We start from the raw sequence: 26358 nt of genomic DNA, 5'->3' as shown, positions 1-26358 counted from the left end.
ATTAATCACAGAAGTTTTGATAATAAAAGAAGATTATACCAAAATATGAAATATTAAAAAAAAAATGATAAAAACTTATTTAAAAAAAAGATAATATTGATTCAAGTTTAATTAAGTGAATTAAATCACCTCTATTTCATAAATCAATAATACCATTGGCCTCATAAGCAACTTCTATATAATACTAACTCAAAAGTTGTCAAAAGTTATCAAGTTAAGACTTTACATACTCTCAAAGAGAACTTTTAAATATTAATAGTCAAGAGTTTTTCTCTAGTATTGCACGACTTCTAGCAATAAGGTCAAAAATCTAACATTATTGTTGTATTATAATATGGTTGTAGGATAAAAGAATAAATATATTATTATATTATTATAATATATTATTAGAAACATGAATAATAATAATAATGGAGGTAGTAAAACTAATAAGTATTAATATTGGCTTTTATAAAGAAAATCTTTATATACTTTGTAAGACCATAGATAAGACAAAAAAGATACATTTTTAAAAATAATATTATAAGCATCTTTATGTAGAAGTAAAAAGTAAAAATCATCAAAAATTACTTTAATAAATCTTAGATTAATATCTATAGAGGGTCTATTATGAACTAGGATTAAAATCAAATTCTAAAGCACAAAATTGCTCCCTTATGGTTAATATGATTTTTTTTGTTGATTAGAATATGAGTTTTTAAAGCAAACTTATTAAGGTTTTTATAAATATTAATTTTGAGTGATTTTAATTCATATTAATTTTGTGAGAGTTATACAAAGTTGAAGTTTTTTTGAGTGACTTTTTTTTATATTCAATATAAAGAAGATTGCATTGTGATGAATTATATAAGTTTTCTAGCAAATCCACAAATAAAATTTTGTAGGTTTGTGAATGTTGCTATATTAAATTTTGATTATGAATTTCAACTCAATTAGACCATTAGATCAAAAGAAATTAATGTTCAAGTAAGTTGATATCTTAAAAATTAATTTTTGAAGATCATTGAGAGTTTCCTAGATTTTGAGCAATTTTCAAGTTAGGTTAGAAATTTTTTTAGTGTAATAATGGTTGGCTAAGGTTTCTACATTCATGAAAAATTAATTTAGTTAACATAAACCTAAACCTAAAAAAAAAATTGGATGCTAGAATATCTAGAATATAAAGCTCTAATGATTTATTTGACTGAAATAGCTTACATGGCCTACTTTGAATCAATGATATGAAGTCTATCTTGTCACATAATTTGGCATGAGATGCCAAATCACATTAAATGGATATATTCTATTTTAGTTAGTGGATTTTTATCCATTTAGTGTTTTATAGTAGTTGATCTTATTAATACCAAGTAAGGTTTGAAGATTTAGGTAGAAAAGCCATTTTGATTTGATATTCTTATTTGATATTAAATTACACTATTTGTCTTTAAGAATAGATATGATGTCTTTTACATCACAAATAGGTTTAAATTAATTAATAAGAATCGAGAATTATAGAATTTTAAATCTTCTAAATATAACATAATTTTTAAATTTAGCTTCATTTGATTAGATAACTTTTTTATTTCAACCTTAAACTTCTTAAGAAAGAAATGCTTATGTAACACATTTGGCACAAAAGAACTACAATAAAAATATAAAGAATCTACACTAAATTGACATAAATACTTATTTTATTCTTTTTATAATTTATAAATAAGAAATATTTTTTAAAAAAATAAAAATTTTATACAAATAAAAAGAATCTATGATTGAGTCACATCTCTCTTTTATAATTAGCTTTTAGATAAAAGCATTAAAAATATTAAAACATTTCTATAAAAACTATGAATTTTTGCATATAATCTTCTATCCAAAGTATTAAATGCTTTGATTAAATACCCATTTTTCCTAAATTGGGAATAGCAAACAGCCATCAAACACTAAACACTAGGTAGAATCCTCTATCTAAATTTAATCTGATTGTAAATGAGTATCTATTGAACAATATTCATTTGTTGGTTAAACTTGGAAGATTAATTTTAAAATTGGATTAAGAATAGTCATGAGATGTTAAAAGACTAATTATAAGGTCCAACTACACAATACTTCTATTTTTTTATAGAATATTAGGTCACCTTGTAGAACTTCTAAGCTTCACTTAATATTTATGCTAGTTCTAATTTCTAGGAATGTTTAGTCATTTATGATTGTCCCATCTTCTAAAATATGTACAATAGTCTTCAATTTAGGCATTGCAGTTGGACATCATAGCTATGAATCATGGGTACCATAAAAATAAACTTGTTGTGAGTTGTGTAAAAAGCTCGAGTAGGCCAGTTTGTTTCGTAGGCTCATTTGCAAACCATGTTCCAATCAACACATGCCAGGATTCAAGATGCAGAACTTCAATCTCATCACTGTTTCAGACATTTCAGAATATCGTGCGAAAGCTTGAAGTGAAGAAAGGGAATATTAGCCAGCATATCTTGGAGACTTGAACAAGAATGTAAAAACCTGAAACCTCGACTGTAAAACCTTGCAATCACCGTTCGTACTCCAGGTATGAAAGCTGCAACCTTACTCATTATTGAATGTGGAACACTTGCTGCGACAAGTTTAAGAAGAAATGACTTTGACAACTGCCCGAGTATGGCCACTATAAAATGTAGAACACACGATACGTAGTGAGTACACATCTTGAATATGCTAATATACTCAACTGCCGGATCAGATTTGAGCGGCACATGTTTACAAACTGCTATGGCCTGCTCCCAACTGCTAAAGATAACTAAAACACACCACAAACTCGTCATAAAGCTCCAACCCAAACATGGGCATCAGGACGTAAGCTAATATTGACATCTAAGCACATTATTCAACGTCATCATAAGACACGTGAAAAGATGTCTTGCAACCTGCCGACGCAGGATCTTCTGATCCGCAGCAGTCCCAGAACTTGGCTGCATAAGGGGGATCGTCGGGACCAAGCTCATAGTATCTGATCATATCATCAAAGCAAACTATCAAATATGCAATAACATGCGTATTAGCAAGAAGTTCACAAATAAATTTAAATTTTTAAATTTTTAAAAAGAAAAAGAATCAATCAGAGTGTCATGGCATTCTACGTGATCTTTCTTCCCTTTTGGTTCAAAACAAGGCTCACTTCCTGTCATTGCGAAAGCTTATAAATCAATAAAAATTACTGACATATGAACTCTGCATGGACAATAGAGTGTAGAACAAGTTACCATTCTATGCTATGATCAATAACCACTTCATGATCCAATGCACAATCTCTAGATCGCTGAAAAAGTTTTGACTACCTTTTCTGATCGTCGTGACGACGAGAGACAAAATAGGTAGGATGAAATCGACATGCTGAGCTTGAATTGGATACCACTGCAAAGCTTGCCTTACAGCGCTTACAAGTTTTGATCACTGATTCCGCTTCTGTCATGTCTGTTGAATGCGAAACAAGTATCAGAGCCAGTCATACACCTGAATCCTAAACAACCAGAACTGCATGAACAAACTGCCTAATATAAGAAAGATAGCGTATCCTTCTGAATCCAAAGGTCAGAGCAAGCGATTAGTCTCTCCAGAAATCGGAGATTTTACCAAGGATCATCCTTTGACCTTGAGAAATCACGCTTCTACTTCTTCGCATATTCAAGACAATCGCACGCAACTTGTTGCACCAGTTAGATACCGATTCGAATTCTCACTTACCTCAAATAATCCACAATAATGCCCATCATAAGAAGACCTAACTAAAGACTATCAAAAAAAGTTTACAAGGTTAGAAAATTAGGGCTGCAATCCCAAGTTTTAAATTTCCCATATAATAAACAAGTATCTAAAATTCTGTTCAGTCGCACTTAAACACTGGGTGGAACTCGAATTAGCAACATACCCTCATCCAAAAAAACTTCAACCTCTGGAAAAACAAGTCGCAATCGAGAAAATTCAATATCCAGATTCGACACAGACATATCCACTGAGGAAAAAGGATAGCGAGGTTGCAGAGTTCAAACGACACACATTTCCCTCTCGCAACATACAATCCTTGTCGAAAACAGAAGAAATGCGAAGACAATTCCGAAAACAGGCTGAGCACTCACCACCTTAGACTATCCTACATTCAATCGAGAAAACCTCCAGACACTTGGATAAAATTCGCAACAATCGAGACTCGATCAAAGCTTAGAAGAACTCAGAAGTGCATGTCTCTCAGGCAGGGTCTTCGGAGGTCATTCTCGTACATGGTTAATATCCGGTTAATGTTTTTGTTTATATCCGGAACTTTTAAACCCATGTCCCAATTGGTCACAGTCCAGTGATTTTCATCCCTCAACGCCTAGTTATCACCCTGCCCCCGCCACAGCCACCGTCCATGTCAATATCACAGTTTAAACCAACGTGTACTATCCAGGAATGCCGATACAATTTGATGTATAAGAATGAAGTTGATTGCGTGATAGAGAATGTAGCTCGACCAGTTGTGAAATGGTGCATTCGGTCGTTTCAAAATCTGCAATAATGCTGGAGTGTTGAGGAGATACCCTACCTCCATTTTTGGACTGCCCATTTTCGTTGTGAGCTGCTGCCACGAGGAGTGTGCATTTTGGCTGCTGGTCCACTGTCGTCGTCTCAATAGAAGTTATCCGTTGGATTATCTCCAGCAGCGCAGGTGGAGTTTCAACCCGCAGTGCAATTTTCACAGTGTGGTCATTAATGTCCTGAGACAATAGCTGATTTCGCGTTCGTTCAGTGAGCATTTTGGGCCATTAATTCCAGTCGGTTGGAGAGTTCATTCTTTTGAGCTTGTTTGAGGTGGCTACTGTGAGAAATACTTGTTTCTCAATACATGATTACTTTGCTTCATACTTGCTAATGAATATGTTAGTACATTGTCTAAGTAACTTGATTCTTGACGTTCAGAAGTTTTTTTGACCCCTGTAAATTATAAAACATTAAGAAGTGATGTTTGGAACAGATTTGATTCTGAAACTAGCGATTCCATTCACTTTAATTATTTCTGGCCTGAATTTGGACTGCGGATGCTCATGATCTGAACAGCAAGGTTTTTTCCAGCGGGTAAGGATGACCTTACTTCGGGTTGAAGCCACTCCTGCAGAGGCTACTCGGCAATGGAAGGAGGTTTCGGAAGCGGAGTCATTGCAGCTTGTAAGTACATTTTCAGTCTCAATTTTTCTATGACAATGGTGTGAATTGAGGAGGAATAAGGATTCGCATTCAGCCGAGAGAGGAGATTGAGACTAGAGCGTTTGATTCCTATCACATATGAACGTACTTCAACTTCATCGCAATGTTCAACAATACAACTTATACCACCTGTTCGAGTTTTTGCATGATGTTCAATTTCATGTCCACTACAAAAATTCTGATATGCTGTTTTTGTCCTATCACGAAGTATTATTCAGTCGAATGCTTAATGAGATTGTAAGACGCAGACGAGGAACCTCCTCCGGATTGCTGTATTCAATATTAGCTATATCAGGGGCCTGTTTCCTGATAGCTTTTTTCAGGACAAGTTTGTGCCTGCATTAGGTAAGCATAGTGGACATTTCAGCAGCCTCTGGAGTGTACAACCTTCGCAGTATTTCTTGGAACAGGCCGGTCGTACAGTGTCTGCCGAATTGTATCTTTTCTTTTTGGGAGTGATGAATGTTTACTTTGTCCATCGTTACCTGTGTGATTGTCTCACCGATTGTAACCTCGCAGCTTGCGAATTCTATGACATGCAATCAATTTTCTTCAAAAGTCGCTCTAAATCTGACGTTCGAAATGCTGTGACAGAGATGAACGTCAAGAAGTTGCAGCCAAAGGATATGGAATCGAAGAGATTCATCGAATGGATTGAGAAAGGTATAGTTCACTGGTGATGCAAATAGAGGCGCAACGTTGCAAGATATTCCAATTGATCAAATACGTGACATGGTCCATACTTAAAAGCTTATAATATACGTTTTAATTCGTAAAAGTCACCACAGTAATTTCGCAGTACAAATGGCATGACTGCGCAGGAGTTTTCGATGCCTTAAAAAAGAAGTATCTGAAGACGCTTTTCTTGACGATCTGTCGTGGACAAGATGGCCCACTGATTGAGGAATATATGTGTAAGGGATCACATATTTATGCGAAGCAAATTGCAGTCAGAGTGAATTTATACGTTGTTGAATGTTGTCATGTTGAGCATCGCAATGTCTTTGAGTACGATTCTTGACCGGAAACTATGGTTTCTACTTCATGGTTGACTTTTTCTTCCGAATAGAAGTTCTCACTGCTAGCTCTAGTGGTGATTTATCATGAAGTTATGTATTCCTTGTGCAGTTTCGTTTAAGTACTCTGCTAAAGGGCCGTCGGAGGATATCACCTCCATGACTATTGAGAGCGTAAGTGGCAAGCCTGTGCGCACTGACACAACTAATCAGACGACTCCCCAGCAGATGAAGTACGAATCTATGAAAACGTCACATATTCGCATTGTGGATGTATTTGAAATTGATTGTACTTCAATGCGTAAGACCAAACGCAAATTCAGGCACGCAAACACTACTTAGATTATCAAACCGGTTGATGGTGTTGCTGTCTGTCTGCAGGCAGTCCGCATGTAAGATGGTGCGCACACTTGTGCAGCTGATGCACACACTGGACCATGTCCCGAAAGAGGTATTTACAGAACATCCACATCTGATTGTTCTTTGTGCTGTTTAGAGATAAGAGAATTCAGTTATTTGTCTTGAATTGGAATTTTATCAGAAACATAGGTGAATGTGACCGTGCACGCTTAGCTTTCAAACTGCTATTCCTGTGAACAGAAACAGCAAAAAGCTTCAGGAAACTTTTTGGTTTCAGTGTGAATGATGGTGATGATGATGATGATATGGTGACGATAAGAATGATGATAACAATAACAACAATAATAGAAATAAGTTATCTGACTAAGCGCAATTTGATCCCTTCGGTGATTCATAAACCATCAGCGCACCATCATTATGAAGCTCCACTACTACGACGACGTAACAGTAAGATATCCGCCCCTGTTGGCTGGTGTAGCTGCTTAATAAGTGAAGAATCGTATTCATATTGTGGCTATTGCAGATTAAGGAAGGAATTTTAGATGAAGCACATTATTTCCATAGAAAAAAGTGTGTCTCTAAAGAACTAGTTCTTCAGTCCAAAGTAGTATGTTTCATTGCATGACCTAGTTTCAAGGTAAAAGAATGCTACATGATGAAATTTTTCAATTGAATGTCGTCGTAGAAAACTAGATTTGAAAATCATGGTTTATGCAGCCAGAAGATTACGAGCCTCCTTTTTTCTCATCTAGTACTTATGAAGACCCTAGTCCATGGGCCGGGGAGCCTTTGAAGATGAAGGTTGGTTATGTCGACAGCAGACATTACAAGCTCGCAATCAAGGTAAGCCTTATATAAGGAAATTGTTTCCTTTAGGAGGAATGACAACTTCACCTTGATTTCGAGCTTTAAGTTTCTCCTGAAAACACATCTGGTGCACAATGTACCATGTAACAGGTGAAGAGCGTGTTAGATCCTTGTGAAGATGAGAACGAGTTGGCCAAGAATGAGATGTGCTCTGGTACTGATGTAATGGTCACAAGTGATGATGATTCGTCAACCAGCTCTGGGGCCAATGATGATAATACAGAGCCCAGTCAGAAATCCCAGCCAAGAGGGGATGTTGCAATACAGGTATAGTCAATTTCAAATATTGGATGCCCCTAAGGTATTGCAAAATGTAATAATGTCAAGCCCGCAGAGAAGGCTATCGAGGCGATGGCAGAATCAAAATTTATTCTAATCAGTTCCAACATCTTAAAATCAGTTCTTGACAATGGTCCTTCGACATCTTTTTTGATCCCTTATGACAAAAAACTGACGCCACAATCGCGTCATTTGACAGAGTCCAGAAAACAAAGAGCAACTTGAGTCATTTGATGAAGGTGAGGAGTGCTCGATGCGCAGGATTGTTTAGGCTAATCTTGGAATTTGCTATTTGAATGCTGAAGATCACTGTCAAGCTTTTTTCTTTGAACTTTGTACCAGGATTTTTTCCTTTACATAATGTTTTAAACTTAATATGATACAGTCGTAACCCTCAGATCGAATTAGGAACTCCCAGTTGGGCGTCAATATATCTCGCAAATATAGTAGCTGAAGCCATATGCTGACTTGAAATGGACATGATTATTAACTAAGATGTTTCTGGCTCCAGAAACGTCTCTTGCGAACAAGTTTAAGAAAATGCGGACAACTGCTGCAGTTGCTCATATTAGTGACACTGGTAATGCAATCCAGTCTGATATGACCTTGTTTAGGGGATAAGTTAAATCAACTTTGACACAGAAAGTTATGATACAGCTGTTGCAGCATTTTAACTAGATAATGCAGATACTGCACTACTACTTGTAATCTCCTTCAAAGTTTCCACAATGATGATGTGGACGTAACCAGTGAAGTTCTTTTCTCAAGGCTCCTTTTTACGAACACATTCAATAGTTTATTGGGTCCTCATCACACACTTGGAGGACATAACCCTCAGTTTCTGCCTTGATGTGATTGGGCTTATTACAGATAGAACAGAAGATTCCGAGTTCGAGGCTGAGAGTTTGCGAAGCGTGAGAATTTACCTTCAGAATAGAGAAGATAAGACTGTCCACATGAACGACATTATGAAGGAGTTCCCTCAAATTTCAAAGGTACCTGTTTTCCTTGTTTTCAGCTGTTTCATCTGTTCCAGTACAGCTTCATAATAAACTTCAACGAGCATTCATAGTGAGACTGTTTTGTGTGGGTTTTAGTAATGTTCCAATATGTCATTGAGCTGTAAGTTCCTTCTAGACATGTTCCTTCAACCGAACTTCAAGTTCAGACGTGTGCGTATCTAGACGTTCAATTTTCTTGTTATTCCATGCACACATCGATTAAGTTAAGAGCGACTGACTTTATTAGTGATATTGTTTGGTGGTTCGGCAGGTTGTCATGGGAGGTGAGAACTTGCTAATTTCATCAGATTCGTCCTTAAAATAACTGTTTCTGTCCTTCATTTGCCGAAGATTTTCGGAGCTCGTACATCCAACCAAGCAGTTGCTGTCTTTCCGTGATAATTAACTTTGAGATGGTATATTAGAGCTTCTGGATCGCCTCGTTGAAGAAGAGGTGCTAATAAGGCTGAAAAAGGACCTATTCCGTGTGAAGAAAATTCAGGTTTGTGCTCACAGGATCTCTATGAAGAAAAGACTGAAAAAAAAGTTAAAGTGGATGCACGGTGTCAAAACTTGGGTGTAATCTTCCGATAGAAGATTTTGCTGTTGAGATTACGGTAGACGATTCATCATCGTTATGCCTCACACAAGGACACAGAAACTTGTAGGTTCATCTTGGATATGCTGGTCGGCGTGATGAATAAGCACGAAGTTACTTGCAGCTCCCATTGTCTGTTTTACCTTAAGTATGCTCATCCATCTTTTCTCCCTCAATTGAATCTTCGGAAGGTTAACGTATTGCTGTTGAACGTGAGTAGATTAATCCGAAAGAGCGCACGAAGTACTCGAACGAAACCCTGCAGCATAATGGAATAAACTGTAAGTCTCTTACCTCAAATGTCAAACCAAACAAAATACCCGTACCAACACAAAAGGCCAACGAATCATTGCCCGATGAACAGCAGGGCCTCTACGAAAAAGTAAGCTCTCAGTATGCTAATTTCTTGTCTTTTAATCCATGCATATTGTTGTAAATTGATGCATAGATTAGTAATCAAGAAACTCAATTTCCTACCAGACAGAAGTAGTTCGTGTAGTAATCAACAATGCCCATTGAAGATTTAAATGCTTAGTAACTTGCTTCGCGAGTAATGCAGGCCCTTCTTGTCACATTGCCGCGGGAATACATAGCAGTGGCGCAGCTTCAAGAGGCCTTTCAAGATCTTAGCCCTGGAAAAATTCGCCAACTAATATCTCGAATGTGGCTCGATGGTTACATAGAGAAAGTCCCTCACATAAGATGCAAAGGTAAGCGAATTCTAGTTCTGTTCGAGTGGCTCACTGCTCGATCAATTCTTCCCTTGTGAATGTGTTACTCTCAACTCGAATATCTTGTTACCTTCTTTTCCTCTTCACAGGCCTGCATTAGCTAATGTTGGCGACGTCTGCTACTGCATTTGATTGCCTCCCTTTCTGCCAGGTCGCCAGGTTTTTCACACCCCCGCAACAAACAAGAAACTTCACGAATTGCGTGTGTCATATTGTTCAAAGATGCAGAAGGACGAGCCTGGGGTAAGATCTATTTAACACTAGATACCGATTTCTTGAACAATATAAATCTACCGATCAAGCACCTCGATCAAGCATCAACATATGTCAATGACATAGATATTGAGAATGTGTGAAGGTTTTACTTTAAATTATCATGAACATAAACATTCTATTGAATGTTTATGTAATTCGATTCGAGCTCTGGAATGGTTCGTAAAACGTAATGATTCGACGGGTTGACCACTTTTGATTTACAACGGAACAGGATCAAATGGTTAAGTTTGCTGGACATTCGTTAGTAATCCGAAGAAAGTGTTTGGTCTTGTGGTTGTATTGTATTGGCAGAGAAAGAAATACGATAACATGGACGCATCGCAAGATTGGGGCGTTCTCATTCGCGGTAAGTTAGGCTCGGTCACTTCCATGAAAAAGAAAACTACATGGTTGATGGGTTTCAATAGCAATTTGAGTGCTCAAGTGCAGCCATTTTCGCGGGAGTTAAAAAACGCCGGATTACTTGGAAATAAATCACCAGCTGAAAACTCGAATGGTTTACGACCAAAGAAACTTCCAAATGTACTGGTCAATAGTAGAAACTTACAAAACGTACGGATTTAAAAAGAGTTGTCGGATAACCGTTGTTCAAGGCTCGAGATGTGGCAGAATGCAGAAGTCTAATATATCCGCTTGCGAAACGAGTGATAACAATGTGCATGTCTCCGCACAGAAAAAGCTCAATCCAGGACCCTAGACGAATTGGTGTGCGGTCGCACGCAAGCTCTTGGCTCCGATGATACTCGACAGGACCAGCCAGCTGTTAAAAAGCACACCAAAATGGCCCCAGCTTTCAAAGAACCAGCTCTGCCACAAAAGCCACTACGAGAACGAGCTAAAATTACACCATCAACTCTAGGAGCCAAGGGGAAAAGGATCAGAGTGCTCAATTCAGACTCACTTATGAATGTCAATAAGGACAGCCAAGGCGAGGTGGTAGACAGGGCAGGAAAAGCCAGCAAGGTATTGTCAAAGTAACTCAACCATATCACTCTCGTCTCGACCCCAAAAGCATTCCAGTACTGAGAGTCTAGAAACATTCGCGGTGCGAGAGTTTTACTGATTCCAAATGGACAAGCATGTCATGAGATTAAATAATCGAGAAAGTACAAATGTGTTCGTAAGTCTCATTAAAGGATTCTATTAATTGTTATACACATTGATTTCGCAGGTTGACGGACCGATTTATCAACCACCCTTCAAACGTGTTCGGACAGAATGACTTCTACCCCTAATTCGCACCCAGAAGACCGACGCTCTCGAAAACAACCCCTTCAAACAACTGTAAACCTCTCATCACTGGGGATCCTGTTCATGTTCTAGCTGACAACAACTGAACAATCCGTAAAAAATATCACCTCTGGGACAATTTACGACAAGAACCCCTACATGATCTACTATAAAAGTGAACATTATGTTCGATTAAACAGCTACATAAATCAGTCCTCCATGCGACACTTCTGAGCGGAGTGTAGGTCAACTAAAAGACCTGGCCATAGGAGTAGAACTAAACAGTCAAATGAAACCTGCAAATGCGCTAGAGACACGCCTGGCAGCGTCGATTCCCAATAAGCTTGTGCACGGCGGGCATGCTTTCATTCCTCTCAACGGCCTGCCTGAAACGTAACCGTGCATCTGAACGCTGCTAATGCTAGTTGATGGCATAAGTGTGTCAACAAATACATCATGTCATCGCCACCCAATAAAGAGTGTCACTTAACTCCCTCACCTTGAAATCCTAGACTATTTCAGCTTAATCCTTGGCTGTGTCAGAACAAGAGCCCACTCTTGAAGTGGAAATCAAGACTGACAAGCCCTTTCTTCGTCGTCGTCGTCGTCGTCATCAGATAGACCAGACTGTAATAAATAGTCCTCGCTGTCCATGTTCTCATGCTCCATGCCTAGTGAGAGGGGCACAGCCATACTTTCCAATGAAAAAGACTCGCCAGCATCCTTCGTCCCCTGCAATTCAGCCCCACAGATAGGATTCACATGATAGCCATATAGGAAGGAGCTTATGGTATTCCAACAATCACAATACAAACGTCGTCAACAGGACAAGGTCGGTGAAGAACTCTGCCTAAACCTTCCCTACCTTGTACAAAGTATAGAAAAAGTAATGGAAGTTGTCTCCGAATGTTTCATACTTCATGCTCCACGTCAACCCTTCGGCCTCGAAGAACGGTCTCCGGAAATGAGGTTGGCCAAAGGCGATGGTGATGAACACGCCCGTAGGGTTCAACACACGGTGCGCTTCCGCGAGCATTCCTCGCACTCGCTTTGCGACTTCGGGCTCTGGGCTCCATTGATCGTCACAGTCCACAAACAGTACATCCTACGCCAACAGGGTCAGAAATCAATCAAATCGTAGCAATGAGCCAATCTAATGTACCATGATAAAATAAAATAAACAAATAAAATGAAATGGGCGTCAGAAAACATGCGGTGTGCAGAGAGTAAGCTAGAAGAAGGAGAAGAAGAAGAAGAAGAAGACTGAGAAACTTGAGATTGGAATGGAACTAACCATGGCGCCTTTCTCAATGACGACATCGAAGCTCTCGTCGTCGAAAGGCAAGTTCAGCATGTCGGCTTCCGCAGCTACCATACCTGGCCATCAGCGTAATTGACGAGTGAGCTAGTCCGATGCAATAGAAATTCGGCGACAATTGGTTCACAAACGTGTAGGAGAATTTACAAGTGACGGAACTGGGACGGAGTTGGAGGACCTGGTAGATCGACGAACCGCTCCCGCATTCGCTCCACGGCCACTGTCGACAAATCCGTGCAGGTGATGTGCCGGATGCCATCTCTGTACATGTCCTCGCTCAGCCTCGACGAGCCTGCACCGACCTCCAGCACCTGTGGCCATTCCTCGCACGACGACCAAAAAACCATGAACTCTCTCAACCTCTCGAATTTCCCCCGTTCAGGAGGAATGAAAGACAAAATTGAAAGTCGCAGGACGGCAGAGAGGATGGATTTTAGGCATACCCTGTCGGTCGGTTTGATGTGCTTCAACACAAGATGTCGAAAATGCGAGTAGTTCTTGAACCATTCGTAGTGCTGTTCACCTTGGAAGCGTTCGTCCCTGACATCCATGACGGCACCCGTCTCAGAGGATCACTAGAGCGTTTGATTTCGAAACCATGGGAACCAATTCATCTACATTTTGAAGACACGGGTGACCTCAACGCTACACGACCAGATGTTCAATGTCATGAAATGGAGAATACTTGACTTGGGAAAGGCATCCGTTGTCGAACACAATGCAAGCAAAGCGATGTGCAATGCACTGCACGGCGGGGGTTTGTAAGAGAGGTAGACTCACCAGTAGGATGGGCGGAGGTAATGCAATTTGTTAGGCGGGGGATCCTGACGTTCTGGTGGGGATCGCTGTTGAGCCTGGATGTCGCCGCTGCTCGCCGTGTCGGCCGCCATAGCCAGACTCCGCAGCAATCCTCTGCGACAAGCCTTGCGAGTCGCCGAAAATCCCTGCAACCCTCACAAAAGCCTCATATTCCACCCATAAACTCTAAACCCTAAACTCCAGCACTCTCAAATGCCATGAAAGTTTGTGGCTCAATTTATGAGAAAATACTGGCTGTTACTAATTGGGGTTTTTTTGATTGACTGCTTTTCAATGTTCTGAATCTCAAATACAGCATAAGCGTTCTTTTTTCTTTTTTTTTTTTTTTTTTCTTTACGAAGCTTGGATCTCTTCACCTGAAAAATGAAATGGAGAACATGACCGTGGTCAATATTAATCTATAGCAATGACCTATGATTGATTTGTTGTTAGTTAATATACAAGAATACATATATGTTTAAGTTTTACGTATATGGGTGTGGATAAATGTTTAGCTTGTCTTGAAACCTAATTTTAACAATTATCAAGTCATATGTAAACAACATTTGTATTATAACAATATGAATTATTGTACTTCAGCTTCAAGTTTATTCAAATTTGATATTCAGAGACAAATTTTGTTGCAATTGTACACATTCGGCATAGATTATCCTAGTTTTCATTTGTTTCAAAATTTGTATTATCTTGATTCATTCCACACAAACTTTTATAAAGTTTACATCCGACTGTTTGCATTTGAATGATGACTTGGAATCTGATGTGGAATGATGACTTTGGACTCTGACGTGGAATGATGACTTTGGACTCTGACGTGGAATGATGACGTGGAGCAGTGAGGACTGGACCCAGGAAGCTTCATTATCCGTTGTCCACATTCAATGCACATGGTTTTATAGGACGTCATTATTTCACATTGTGTGATGATTAGGACTAGAAAAAAGAAAAATAGGAAATGTATAAAAAGTATTTAAAATGTATAAAATGTACCCATAAACTGTATTTGAAAATAAACAAATTATGTGGTTATAGAAATAACTGAATTGCTGATGATCAAAGTAATATTAAGTATTCTTGCTTATGGTGGTGGAAAGGCTATTATTTTTAAATATGTTTGTGTATGTGTGTATATGAGCGTATCTACATATATACAATTTAATTGAATAAAAAAAAATTAAGATTTTTAGTGAATGGATAAAATCAGTAAAAAAAAATTACTTTTTTCACATGTAGATTAAATTAGTGTATTGAAATCTAAATTTTTAAGTTGAAACAGTGAAGCAAAAGAGGGGGCAATGGTTCTATTTGTCATGTAATATCATGTATTACTAATTAGAAACTGAATTTTACAAAAGAAAAGGTAAAATAAATTACTCTATGAATTGTAAAAGTATGAATACGTGTAGATACTTTTGGATGTTTTTTAAAAAAATTTAAGTTGTTGTCAGAAGTTTAAATGTAGGACGTTTCTATTCCTATTATGATGCATCATTTTGAGAGTTTGTAATTTTGAAAACGAATTTGAGTAAAGTACGCAATCTTAAGATTTTAAAATGATCATATCTTATAAATGAAAACTGGTGACAAACATTTCATTGGTAATTACACGTAGACAACTTTTTAAATCCAATTTTGATGTTTCTGTGATGGTTACCAAAAAAAATATTTCTTGAGTGCAGAAAATAAATTCTTTAGAAAGTTACAACCCAGAAAGTCATTTTCAAAAAATTATCAATTTTATTTTAGTCTCATCAATTTGAAATTAGACACGCAAGTGTATGTATGTGTGTGTGTGAAATACTTTAAAAATAAACATACAGATGTTGATATATATATATATATATATATATGCATAAAAGTATATGCTGCTGAATGTAGACCATTGAAATGTAGACCAATAGACATATTGCTTGGTTGCAAAGATTCATATTAACACATATAAATATGCATAACAAAATTTCAACACAATTTGCGTATCAGAACATCATTTACAGAAATATTATAATAGAATTATGCAATCAAATGGCAACAAACTCAAGCAATGAGAAATTTTTATTTGACTATACTCAAGTTACAAAAAGAAAGAAAGAAAAGCTAACCCCTAATTACAATAAGTAAGAAAAAATAATTATTTAGTGTAGGATATTATAATATTTATAAATACTATGTAAATACATATATTTATTTTTTTTGTGATTAAGAGTTTATAAAACTTGTATTGGAAACAAATTCTTTTGAAGGATGAAAATAAATATATCTATAATAACTATAATAAAGACCCGAATATTCTTTAATTGGCTTGTTTTGATTTAACACTTAGAGACAGTCAAATAAAATGATTTGCTTTTGATACTTATGTTGTGTATGTGAAACTTATCTATTGATTACATTATTCTGTTTGTAGTCATTGTCTATTAACATATTAGTATTGGTTCATTTCAGTATTTGTTCAGCAATTAGAAATTCATTCATTTATTTTTAAAATATTATTAATGCCTTTAGTGTTTTTTCTTTTTTTTGTGTGTGTGTGTGTGTGCGTTTTCTTTTGTTCTAATTATTCTATCGTAAGAAAGATATTCACAAGAAATATGGACAATGAATTAGGCAATGGTGATGTTGCATCATTTTACAAATAAACCAAATTTGCTAACATTTGGTGAAACAACTAAAATAAAAAAATATTTCCAAGTACCATTTCTTTAGTTTGATGCTTGAATCTGTTAAACAAACACGCATGGAACAGACACCCTCCACAAGACAATTACATACTGACAACCCTATTTCCAACAACATGCATAGAACACTCTAATATTAAAAAACAAAACCAAATCTCACAAACCCCACAACGTCAATAAAACTGTAGCACCTATCACGGTGTCGAAGTTTCTACTAAATATTATGTCGAAAGTCGTCGACATCCGTGTGTGGAATGCTGCAAACTGATCAGATCGGTACACACAGGAGACAATTCGGGTCCTCTGGGACATACCAGCGGACGATTGGCAACACTACCTAGTCGAGGAAACTAGGAATTCCTCACTGTATCGAAGCCATTTGCTGCAATGACGCAGCGATGACCATGGGGCCAGATCGGTAGGCACATGCGGTGACCTGGTGACGCTACTGCAGGTTTCAGTAGTTGTTTATCCACAGTCTGCGTCAGATCCATGGGGTGCATCTTGACTATTGAATCTCTCCAGCGACAGACCTTCTAGAATGATACTATTCGTAGAGGGAGAGGCTGCACGTGATTCGTTGCAAGTTGGTTTCCAGTACTCCTTTTCCTGGTGGTTCAGGTCGGACAGCATCGCAGATTCCTTTATATAAAGTCGTTAATTACGACGCCAATCGACGTGAGGATTCTTTGAAGCTTCTGGCCCACCTTCTTCGTTACTTTCTTTGCCACCGCATTGGGAATGTGCAAATTGCCGAGGTAAATTTGGCCTGTCGAGGAGGGATTCCTGGATGGCTTACAAACTGGATGTGCCTTCACTGACGGTTTCCTGTGGTGGATGAGCTTCTTCGGGGGGGTAATGATGGATGTCTGGAGTTGGATAGGGATGTTCAGCTGATGACATGATCGACTTTAAAACATAAACCTGGAAACCGAGAACCTAAACTTCACAATGATAATCCCTGATTCCCAGAACTCAAAAAAAATAAAAAAAGAAAAAAGAAAAAGAGTCGTGGATAGAAAGACAAGCACGAAGTCTACACCCATATTGAAGAGTTGGTGACATGCAGATGGGAGTTGATCCATGATTCATATTACCATTCAGTTACACCTTCACCATCAATATACAACTACTTTTTGATGCCAAGATCTTTCGCGATTTATGATCAAATTGGGGCCGTGTCACCATCCACCACCGTTGTCGACATCCAAAGTTGGACCAGGTAGACTTTGGTCTATCTTTGAGATGTCCCCATCCAGAGTTGATAGACCGTGCCTGCGAGACCCCATCCATCCACAAACGTGCATCCACAACAAGTTCATTCAGATTCGCTACAGTGCATGGGCAAGAGGGTAGTGCTATTCTTATTTACAGCGCTGGGAAATCGCAGTCCGTTGGATCTACCGCCAAGAGTTTAGATGTTGCGCAGTGCATATCCTGGAATCAAAAGCAGCTCCTGGATCCCTTCCCCCACTGTATCGATGACGCTAGCTCGTATCCGACAACTCCGTAAGTCATTCAAGTATCTGCAGACTGAATCAATAGTCGCTCGGACACAGAACCGTGAATCTTCTCGCAGTCCTACAGTCGCGCGTGCTTCGAACGACTAGACGCACACTTCGTCACGCTGCGACACAGCTCCCTCCAGGTCCCTCTTGCTGCACTCTGTTTATCTCGGTTCATGGCAAATCCTCGTGGTGTTGTCGAGACAGGTGCAGGTTCATGCCTTCTGATCAGTGACTCGGGGGTCGTTGGAAGGTTGTAGCTCTTGCTAGGGACACGCGTAAACTTAGCGTATTTTTCAACCAGGTCTATCAACTTTGGATGTCGACAACTGGATGCCCGGCGCTGGATGAGAGACTTACCAAGCTGTAGATCTGAAGGCTTGTTTGGGAGATCCATGAATTGTTTCTGCTGTTTTGTTGGACCTTCAGGTAGTTCACTTTGAGAAAATGCGCCAATACCGACACAGCCGCTGCGGAGGGATTGTTTTGAGCAGTTTCTCGGGGAGACGAGCGTTTGAAGATTAATGCTGCGTTCTTCGGGGTCGTATGGTTTTTTCGGCCCATTTGTTGTATGATGTGAAGTCTACGCTTAAAGGTCTCACGCTGTAGAAATTCATGTGCTGGAAGCTACCACTCAATTCATCTTCTTCCGCAAATAGCCGCGAGGGAGGAGTCTTCACGGCTGATAAACACTTTCTCCATCGCTCAAGAAACGCTGTAGTTTGTATTTTATTCCATTTTCTCTGAAAGTTTTAGGCCCTAGGAGTCTGATTGTTTAACGACCTGTACCAAGTATTGCATTTGGTGGGTTAGTATCTGCATAGTTTTTACCCCTATCCTCTTTCTATTAGTTGAGCTATGCATGGTCATTCAGAATTTCAGTGTACATCTAGCTGCCTGCGATTCGTCTGTGAGTTGATATTGAAACATGCAACCCTTTCGTCTGAAGCCGTGTTTCCATCCTCGTTCTGACCATATGTACACGATTTCTAGTGCTGAAAATTGCTTAACTTGTTCGATGCCAATACCGTAATACATTGTAACTGAGACAACTAATGTTACTCTGCAGGTCGTATTTATGACGTAACAGAGGCTCCAGTGATGCTGTCACCGTTGTGCACCGATGCAGCAAAGGTCATGTTCTGCTTGAAAGTTAAATAGGAGGTCGTGGAAAATGTGGCGAAATGAGCTGATGACCTAGCATTCTCGAATTCCCCGTTAGACACAGAATCAAAGTTGATGGTTAATGCTTCAGAATTAGACCCACTGAGTTCAGGCCTTCAGATAACGCAATCCGAAAAGTGTCTTGAAGAGTACTTTCACTTTCACACCATTGAAGTGGGAAAACACTTCACTCTCATAGTGCTCGAAGATATGAGTGTAACCCCCACACGTGTCAGATGAAGAACGCCGAAGCGAAATGGGGTGGGAGTTTAGTCAGGTGGTTCAGGGAATCTCCGCATCGAAGACCGTTCAAGTTTATTAGCTCCAGGACATTCCAGCATCCACGAAAGAATTTTGGGAGAAATGATTTTGACGACGTTGAGGATCAAAAGCTCCTCGGCTTCGACAGTTGTGGTTACTTTTTCGAACAGAGGCGACGCAGCCCTGGAAGATCTAAGGTGGGATCGAAAGGATTCCGTCCAGTGTCTTACAATCCTGTTGTGGCAGTCCTCATCTTTACAGTCGCATGGATTTACTTGTATATGGAGTCTCTCATCGGGGGCGACTTACAAGCAGTTATTCACAATCTAGGCTGGATGGCCGTTACGTTTTTTTCAGGTATCTTATGTTTTCTTTGCGCAATCTACGTCACCATTTTCGATCCCAATATCCCTGGACGATTACGTGCTGTCCTCCTAGCCTTACTCCTTACCTCATTGAACCTTCTGCTCTTTCTGGACCATGGCGGCAGTCTCAGACACCATGGCGCATACAACATGCTCATGTTCGCTATCTTTGTCGTCCCAACGCTCCTCATTGCCGCTGTTGAATATGGTTTCTTGCGCATCGTAGGGATCAGGGTCCTTGTTGCAGTGCACATCCCTTTATTGATTTTTGGAATTACAGCAGCCACAGGGGCTCTCCGGGATGGTATTGAAGTTTGGGATAAAGGGTTTCGCGGTGAGCGCATGTTGTCTTTCCAAAACCACAATGTCTGCACGCCGGTGGATCGTGGATTGCCGTGGGTGGACATGTTTCCGGAAGGTTATCAAAACTTTGGAGCAAGTACTTTCACTTGTGGAGATTTAGAGATGGATGCAAAAGCTGTTGGCTTCTCAGTGAATTTCAGCATGGATGGAGCTCTTACCGCGAGTTGCAACACTGGTAATCGCATGACTTACACTCCTCTTCCTTCCACAGTGGACTGGCCTAAGGGTGACAAGCTCGTGGAGGAAACTTACGAAGGGTTACTTGCCCGACCTTTCAACAAAAACGTGATGGACAAGGTGCGAGAGGCAGGAGAAATTCCATATGAAGCTCAATCCTCGATTTATCTTCCGGAAGAAATTGAAGCTGTTATCGTTCGTTGCGGTGGTGTTGAGAAGCTCGTAACGCGAGTTCGTCCAAGTTCTGAAATCTTGAAACGAACTGCTTCTCAAGCTGATCAATTCTCCCCATCTAAGAATGAGAAGAAATTGAACGTTGTCTTTTTATTTTTAGATGCCACGAGCCGTCGTGGATTCCACAGACGACTTCGCCGCACAGTAGCAGCACTTGAGGAAGCCGATGCAAGAGGCGATACTCGTCTGTACCAATTCTTCCGTTATAGTGTCGTGGAATTCTGCACTGAGCCAAATTCCAGAGCTATGTTCCAGAATGCTATCAAACCACACAAAGAGATCGTCCCACCTGTTTGGGATGACTACAGGAACTCTGGCTACGTCACCCTCTTCACTGCGGACACATGCCAGGACTTAGCCGCAGCATACATGAACCGCCAGTCGCCTCGTAACACCTCTTCTTTCGATCATGAGCTGATATCACCTTTTTGTCACTCAGATTACTTTGCAGAGGATGCTAATCCGTTTGGAAACTTCAAAGGGCCATATTCAATATGTGCTCGATGTCTCAAGGGGGAGCAAGTGCACGAACACGAGCTCCGTTATCTGCAGTCTTTCCGCACCGCGTACCCTGACACACCAAAATTCTCCTTAGCCTGGTTTCTCGAAGGGCACGAAGGCACCACTGAAGTGCTGCGAAACCTGGATGACGGGCTCGCTGCGTATGTAGGGAACTTCACAGCACAGGATTGGAATAGCACTGCTGTGATCATCGCTGCCGATCATGGCCTGCACATGGGGTTAAACTTTGCCATGTCGCAAAACGGAGCTGTGGAGCACAAGAACCCCTTCATGGCCATGATGCTTCCGCCATGGTTTACAGATCGTCACAACAGGAATGAAATACTGAGTGCCAATCAGCAGAAAATGGTGACTGCGCTAGACATATACAAAACGTTGCAAGCCTTACGAATGGCGGGGCTGAGCGAGGAACAGCGACGACAATGGGTGGATCCAGCGAGCGAGTATCGCTTGCATAATGTTAGCATCGATTTATTGCACCATGAAGTTCCAGAGAGCAGAAGTTGTGAGGATGCTGGCATTTCATCAGACTGGTGTCAGTGTCTTTGATTGCCTCCAACAAATACGACAAATCTGCCCCTTCGTCGAACTGACTCACATGCATTGGGATAGTCGACTATAGAGTTGGTTCAAACTTCGAAGCGAAGATCCCCATCCAGACCACGACTCACACGGAATGAGGTAGAATCATTCACAGCTTCGTCGAGGCACCCATAATGACAAGCTTTTTCAAGCAGAACGGCAATTTTGCGGCAATTGGTCATCAGTCAGCTACTTCGTATCACCAATGTAAGGTCAACTGGAAGTTAAATGTGATCTGTGCAGCCCAATTGAACACTAAATAGTGTCGAAGTACTTTCACTGATGAAAAGGAAGGCAATTCAGCCTCTTGTACTAGAGGAAAACCATGGAGAAGACTTTGTGTCCAGGTTCATATATTCATTGGTTGCTGGTAGGTCCTCGTCGATCACGTATGCTGACACCGATCATGCTGGATATTTTTGAATCCTGTGGACTTTTAACGCCCTTCAGTGAAGATTTTTCAGTGTGTGGAATTGAAGATTCTTTCGTACTCTGCACTGCAATCTCCCATGATGGGTTAGTGGAAATCTAGCCCTCTTCCAGATAACAAATCTTGTGGTAAATGCATTGTCAGGATAGTAGTCAATGCTTTGTCAAGTTTTTAGCCGTTTCCTGGTTCATGGGCTTTTAGTCAGAACAATTCAACAAAAAATGCCTTGGAATGCACATCAAGAGAGTGCCATCTAGAATGATAAAATAGCAATTGTTTATGCTTTTCTGTGCTCTTAAAGCAATGTAGCCATGTGTTTGCTGACTGTACTAATGAGTTCATAGTGGAAATCTTGAGTTGAACAGAGGTCTTAAGTGAAATAGCCGATGTTTTGAGTTGCAAAGAAAATTCTAGTCACTCAGAAGAAGATACATTTATTGTTTCTTTGCTTTAAATAAGAATAAGCGGCAGCATAAAGGCCTTCATTACAAAGTTGATATTTTAAATTTTAATAGAAATTTGGGTTAAAATGACAATCTACATAGTAGATGTTGGAGTTTGTTCTAGCTTTCAAACCTTATACTTTTTTGAATAAAAATTGAAATTCGAAGTTTGTGACATTTGAACAATAATGAAACTTGGGATTCTTACTTAAAACTATACTCAATACATGATTTTCTTTTAGAAACAATTGTACAAGAAATTTAGAAGAAATAACCAAATTTGTAAATGCTTTTTTTAAAAAATAAATTATTTTGTATCTACAATTTCTATAATATATTTATCTTTAGTAGGGAAGATAACAATTATTGGCTGATTTTGAATTTATTACAAAACTGAAAAGGAAAATTAAGATAAAAGAGTTAATCTATAATGTGTTGTTATGTTTCAATGCCATTAATTCAATTGATGTCACGTTAACCACATAAAAATTAAAATTGATATGGACTAAGTTATTATTATTATAGACAAGGCCACATTCTAATATTTCAAAAAAAAATACTCTAAGATTCTTTGAATTCCAAGCTAATCTAATGAAAAAAGTTTAAATGTAAATTTAGTCTGACAATTGCAAGTGACCATGCATTGTAGGATTTGAATTTTTTTTTAAAGTAATTTCAAACTATTTGTAAAAATTAAATTATAGTAAAATTTTAATAATATTAAGATCTGTTTTCATTCAACCATAGTTTCAAATTGCACTACTTAATTTGATAAGCTTTATATTACAAATATGCAATACAATATAGCAACCAAATATTTAGAGATAGCTTAGGTTAGCTTTTAGCCCTACCTTTAATTCAAAAATAGTTTTATATTTAATATAAATTGTATGAATAATTTTAAAGGCAGTGTGTATTATATATGGCTTTAGTTCAAATGACATTACAATTTTTGGCTATTTATTACAAGCTACAACTAAAATCTATCAAAATCCTAAGTCTATACATAAAAAAAATAATTTAGGACTAAATGGTGAAAATTAAAAAATTAGCATTTAAAGCAATGTTTTTTGAAAAAATTATTTTTATTTTTTGACAAATAAAGAAATATGATTTTTTTTATTTGTATAATTTTTAATAAAACCCCTATTTCATATAAATTATAACATAACCTTCTGTTTATTATATATATATATATATATATATATATATATATATATAAACAAGAATTACCAAAATAACTATTTTAAAATGATACTTTTTGATACTATATAAAAATATTTTTAATATTTTTATTATTTTTTGTTCTAAAATTTGTGGCCCCAAAATTACTTATGATGGCATTTGGAATATACATCTTTTATATATAGAAAAATGAATTTTACAAAAAATAGTATAATGATTATATATATATATAAATATATATATATATATATATATAAAGATTAGAAAATAAGTTTAATTATAAAATCTTTCTAATTACATGAATAAATAATAACAACAATACTTTTATCACTTGTGGTAAATTAAGGAATTGATATAAGATAATTAGCTTAAAGGCATATAAATTAATTATATTTTGTATAGTGTTTTCAATTTGGATGGATAGAAAATAAAAATAAAAAATAAAAAATGATGAATTTTCAAGAGATATTATAAAATAGAACAAAGATTCTTGGTAAAACTAGTTTGTGATAACAAAATTAGGACTTTAACTTTATTTATATACTTTTAATGCCAAATTCAAATACAAGGAGACTAAAATAAAAATTAGAGTTTTAATAGCAGTAAAAATATAATGTGATTACTTATTTGTATACTTTTTTTTGTTTAAAAATATCAATTTTAGTAACTATATTTTCTTTTTGATTTTTTTGATTTCTTTATGTTATTATTATTTTGTCATGTGAATTGTAATGCATCGTAGAATTATATTTTTAATAACAAGTTAAAATTATAATAGAAGCAAGTTAATAAGATATTTTTTAAATTTATATTCATATTTATATGTATGTATATATATATGTATACACATTTATATGTATATATATATATGTATGTATGTATATATATATATACACACACACACACATTTATAATAATCTATTTCTTAGTTATTATTTTAAATAAATAAATAAATAAATAAATACCAAATTTAATGTATCAAATTTAACTACCTTAAATAATAATTAATAAATTTTATGAATTAAATAAATTAATAAATTTATTTATTATTGATATAAGTTTAAGTAAATACATATAAATATAAGTAAATATAAGTTAGCATAAGTGAGTAGAAAATCTTAGCTAGATAATATCTTACAAACTTCAAGAAAGTTTGCTAATCACAAATTAGATCATTAGATTCTTATAGATATGTTATACAACTATTAAAAATAGTAGCTATTAAAGCCATATTGGAAGCAATTTACAATTTGATAGTTGGGCCATAAATCTTGTGGTCTTTAAAAAGCTTCTATAAGACCTTTTAGATAGCTAATATCTACAGAGATAAGAGTCAATATTATCAATGCCTTTCTTATATTCTAATCTTAGTTTAGTACTTTCTAGCTTCATTTAGAAGAAATAAAAATATCATAGTACAAATGCAAAATTAAATGAGAGATTTGGTACTTGTCATGCATCAATTTTGTTAATAATATTAATTAATATTGATAGTAGTTAATTATGTAGACATAGAGATAACAAGATTTTTTTTTAAAGAATTTCACCATCTTAAATAACTTATTTAAGCATGTTAGATAAAAACCAAAAGTTTTTCTTCTAAAAAAAACTTTAATAGTAGTAAATATAAGGTTTGAGGATTTATCAACCATGTAAAACTTTTTATTCAACTTTAATCTTTAGTTATCCAACTCAAGCATCTCGAGTCAAATTTATTAAATTTATCTAGTCTTTCTTGATTATTATTATTTTTAAAGTAATAAGATTTTATATGAAAAACCCTATATGTATTTTTGGTAAATAATTTTTATCTATGTATTGAAAACATGATGCAACTAATACATCAATTAACAAAATCTAAATTTTGTGATAAGAAAATAAATTTGTATTAACATATGCATCATATTTATGATAATAAGAAATTCATAATTAGTAAGACAATGTTGCATCTAATAGTAGATTTTTTAAGAGGCATAACATGATGTAAAGAATTATTACTTAATATCCTATATTTTCAAAGTTTTAGTTAATATATTAATTTTTCTATCAAATACAACAATCCACTTTTTGAATTTCAATGAAAAAGCCATTTTTTAATATCTAATTTTTTTTGTACTTTTGCTACAAATACTTGTGTCAATCTAGATATACAATTAAATACAACATATATGCAAAAAAATTCTATTATTTTAAATTCCTTACAACAAAAGAAAAAAATGATGCTAACATGAAATACAATTTTTTTAAATAGACAATATGTTAAAAATTAAATTTTTCTAGAAACACTAAGGTCTATGTTGCTTGATTCTAGTATCAAATTATTTTATAAAAGCCATTTATCATCTATTAATTTTAATTTTAATTTTTAATATCATTTTTTTAATATCTTAAAATCCTACTATTTCTACCTTTGATTGTTAAATTTTGGTGCCTTCACTTATTTTCATTAAAAAATGTTTGTCATGTATCTCATGATATTATTAGTAAAAAAATAAAATTTATACATTTATAGAAGTCATAGATGGAAAATCTTTTTCTTCAAGGTATATTATCTATGAAGTAAAAATCTATAATAATAGAACTAATTGTAAAAGTTTTTTAAAAAAATCAGTTGTATTTAATATTGTAAAATCCCAACCAATCTTATTATTTTAGAATGATTGTAGTTTATATAACATAATCTTATAATAGATTGGATATCTTATATTCTTAAAATGTTATTATTGTATCTTGACTCAACTTCCATTTTTTT

General features: G+C 36.7%; 4 protein-coding genes across 18 annotated transcripts; 2 read left to right on the top strand and 2 right to left on the bottom strand.

Annotated features, from left to right (window-relative positions):
• Window positions 1-2542: 2542 nt before the first annotated feature.
• Window positions 2543-4191, bottom strand: LOC112282651 (uncharacterized). Of its 2 annotated transcripts, none has more exons than XM_024520560.3 (3): window positions 3601-4191; window positions 3306-3441; window positions 2543-2977 (listed from the first exon to the last, which is right to left on the bottom strand). In XM_024520560.3, exons 1-3 carry the CDS (start codon window positions 3647-3649, stop codon window positions 2851-2853), a joined length of 312 nt encoding a protein of 103 aa, XP_024376328.1. In that variant the 5' UTR covers window positions 3650-4191; the 3' UTR covers window positions 2543-2850. The 2 variants fall into 2 exon arrangements, with proteins under 2 accessions (XP_024376328.1, XP_024376327.1); XM_024520559.3 differs by having other exon boundaries at window positions 3896-4191.
• Window positions 4192-4374: 183 nt separating this feature from the next.
• On the top strand, window positions 4375-12072 carry LOC112282649 (meiosis-specific protein PAIR2). 2 transcript variants are annotated; one of them, XM_024520557.3, is made up of 21 exons: window positions 4375-4672; window positions 5062-5169; window positions 5457-5553; window positions 5803-5871; window positions 6030-6122; window positions 6337-6457; window positions 6606-6675; window positions 6990-7031; window positions 7302-7427; window positions 7542-7718; window positions 7930-7969; window positions 8242-8310; window positions 8601-8725; window positions 9003-9015; window positions 9157-9233; window positions 9550-9711; window positions 9889-10039; window positions 10212-10303; window positions 10628-10682; window positions 11010-11299; window positions 11508-12072. In XM_024520557.3, exons 2-21 carry the CDS (start codon window positions 5086-5088, stop codon window positions 11556-11558), a joined length of 2004 nt encoding a protein of 667 aa, XP_024376325.1. In that variant the 5' UTR covers window positions 4375-4672; window positions 5062-5085; the 3' UTR covers window positions 11559-12072. The 2 variants fall into 2 exon arrangements, with proteins under 2 accessions (XP_024376325.1, XP_090106392.1); XM_090250266.1 differs by lacking the exons at window positions 4375-4672; window positions 5457-5553.
• LOC112282650 (uncharacterized) lies at window positions 11432-13881 on the bottom strand. The gene is made up of 6 exons (XM_024520558.3): window positions 13665-13881; window positions 13328-13424; window positions 13063-13195; window positions 12861-12943; window positions 12432-12671; window positions 11432-12298 (listed from the first exon to the last, which is right to left on the bottom strand). The coding sequence occupies exons 1-6, from the start codon at window positions 13772-13774 to the stop codon at window positions 12137-12139; spliced, it is 825 nt and encodes a 274-aa protein (XP_024376326.1). The 5' UTR covers window positions 13775-13881; the 3' UTR covers window positions 11432-12136.
• A 4054-nt stretch (window positions 13882-17935) lies between these two features.
• Window positions 17936-22340, top strand: LOC112282953 (uncharacterized). Of its 13 annotated transcripts, none has more exons than XM_090250263.1 (3): window positions 17936-18023; window positions 18950-19662; window positions 19951-22340. In XM_090250263.1, exons 2-3 carry the CDS (start codon window positions 19281-19283, stop codon window positions 21513-21515), a joined length of 1947 nt encoding a protein of 648 aa, XP_090106389.1. In that variant the 5' UTR covers window positions 17936-18023; window positions 18950-19280; the 3' UTR covers window positions 21516-22340. The 13 variants fall into 13 exon arrangements, with proteins under 13 accessions (XP_090106389.1, XP_024376954.1, XP_090106386.1 ...); XM_024521186.3 differs by adding an exon at window positions 18310-18424 and having other exon boundaries at window positions 18950-22340; XM_090250260.1 differs by adding an exon at window positions 18310-18600 and having other exon boundaries at window positions 18950-22340.
• The last annotated feature ends 4018 nt before the right edge of the window (window positions 22341-26358 follow it).

The sequence above is a fragment of the Physcomitrium patens genome, chromosome 5, assembly GCF_059467195.1.
Source record: "Physcomitrium patens ecotype Gransden chromosome 5, ASM5946719v1, whole genome shotgun sequence".
In the NCBI taxonomy this organism is placed as follows: domain Eukaryota; kingdom Viridiplantae; phylum Streptophyta; class Bryopsida; order Funariales; family Funariaceae; genus Physcomitrium; species Physcomitrium patens.
This window is presented reverse-complemented; position numbering and strand designations above follow the sequence as displayed.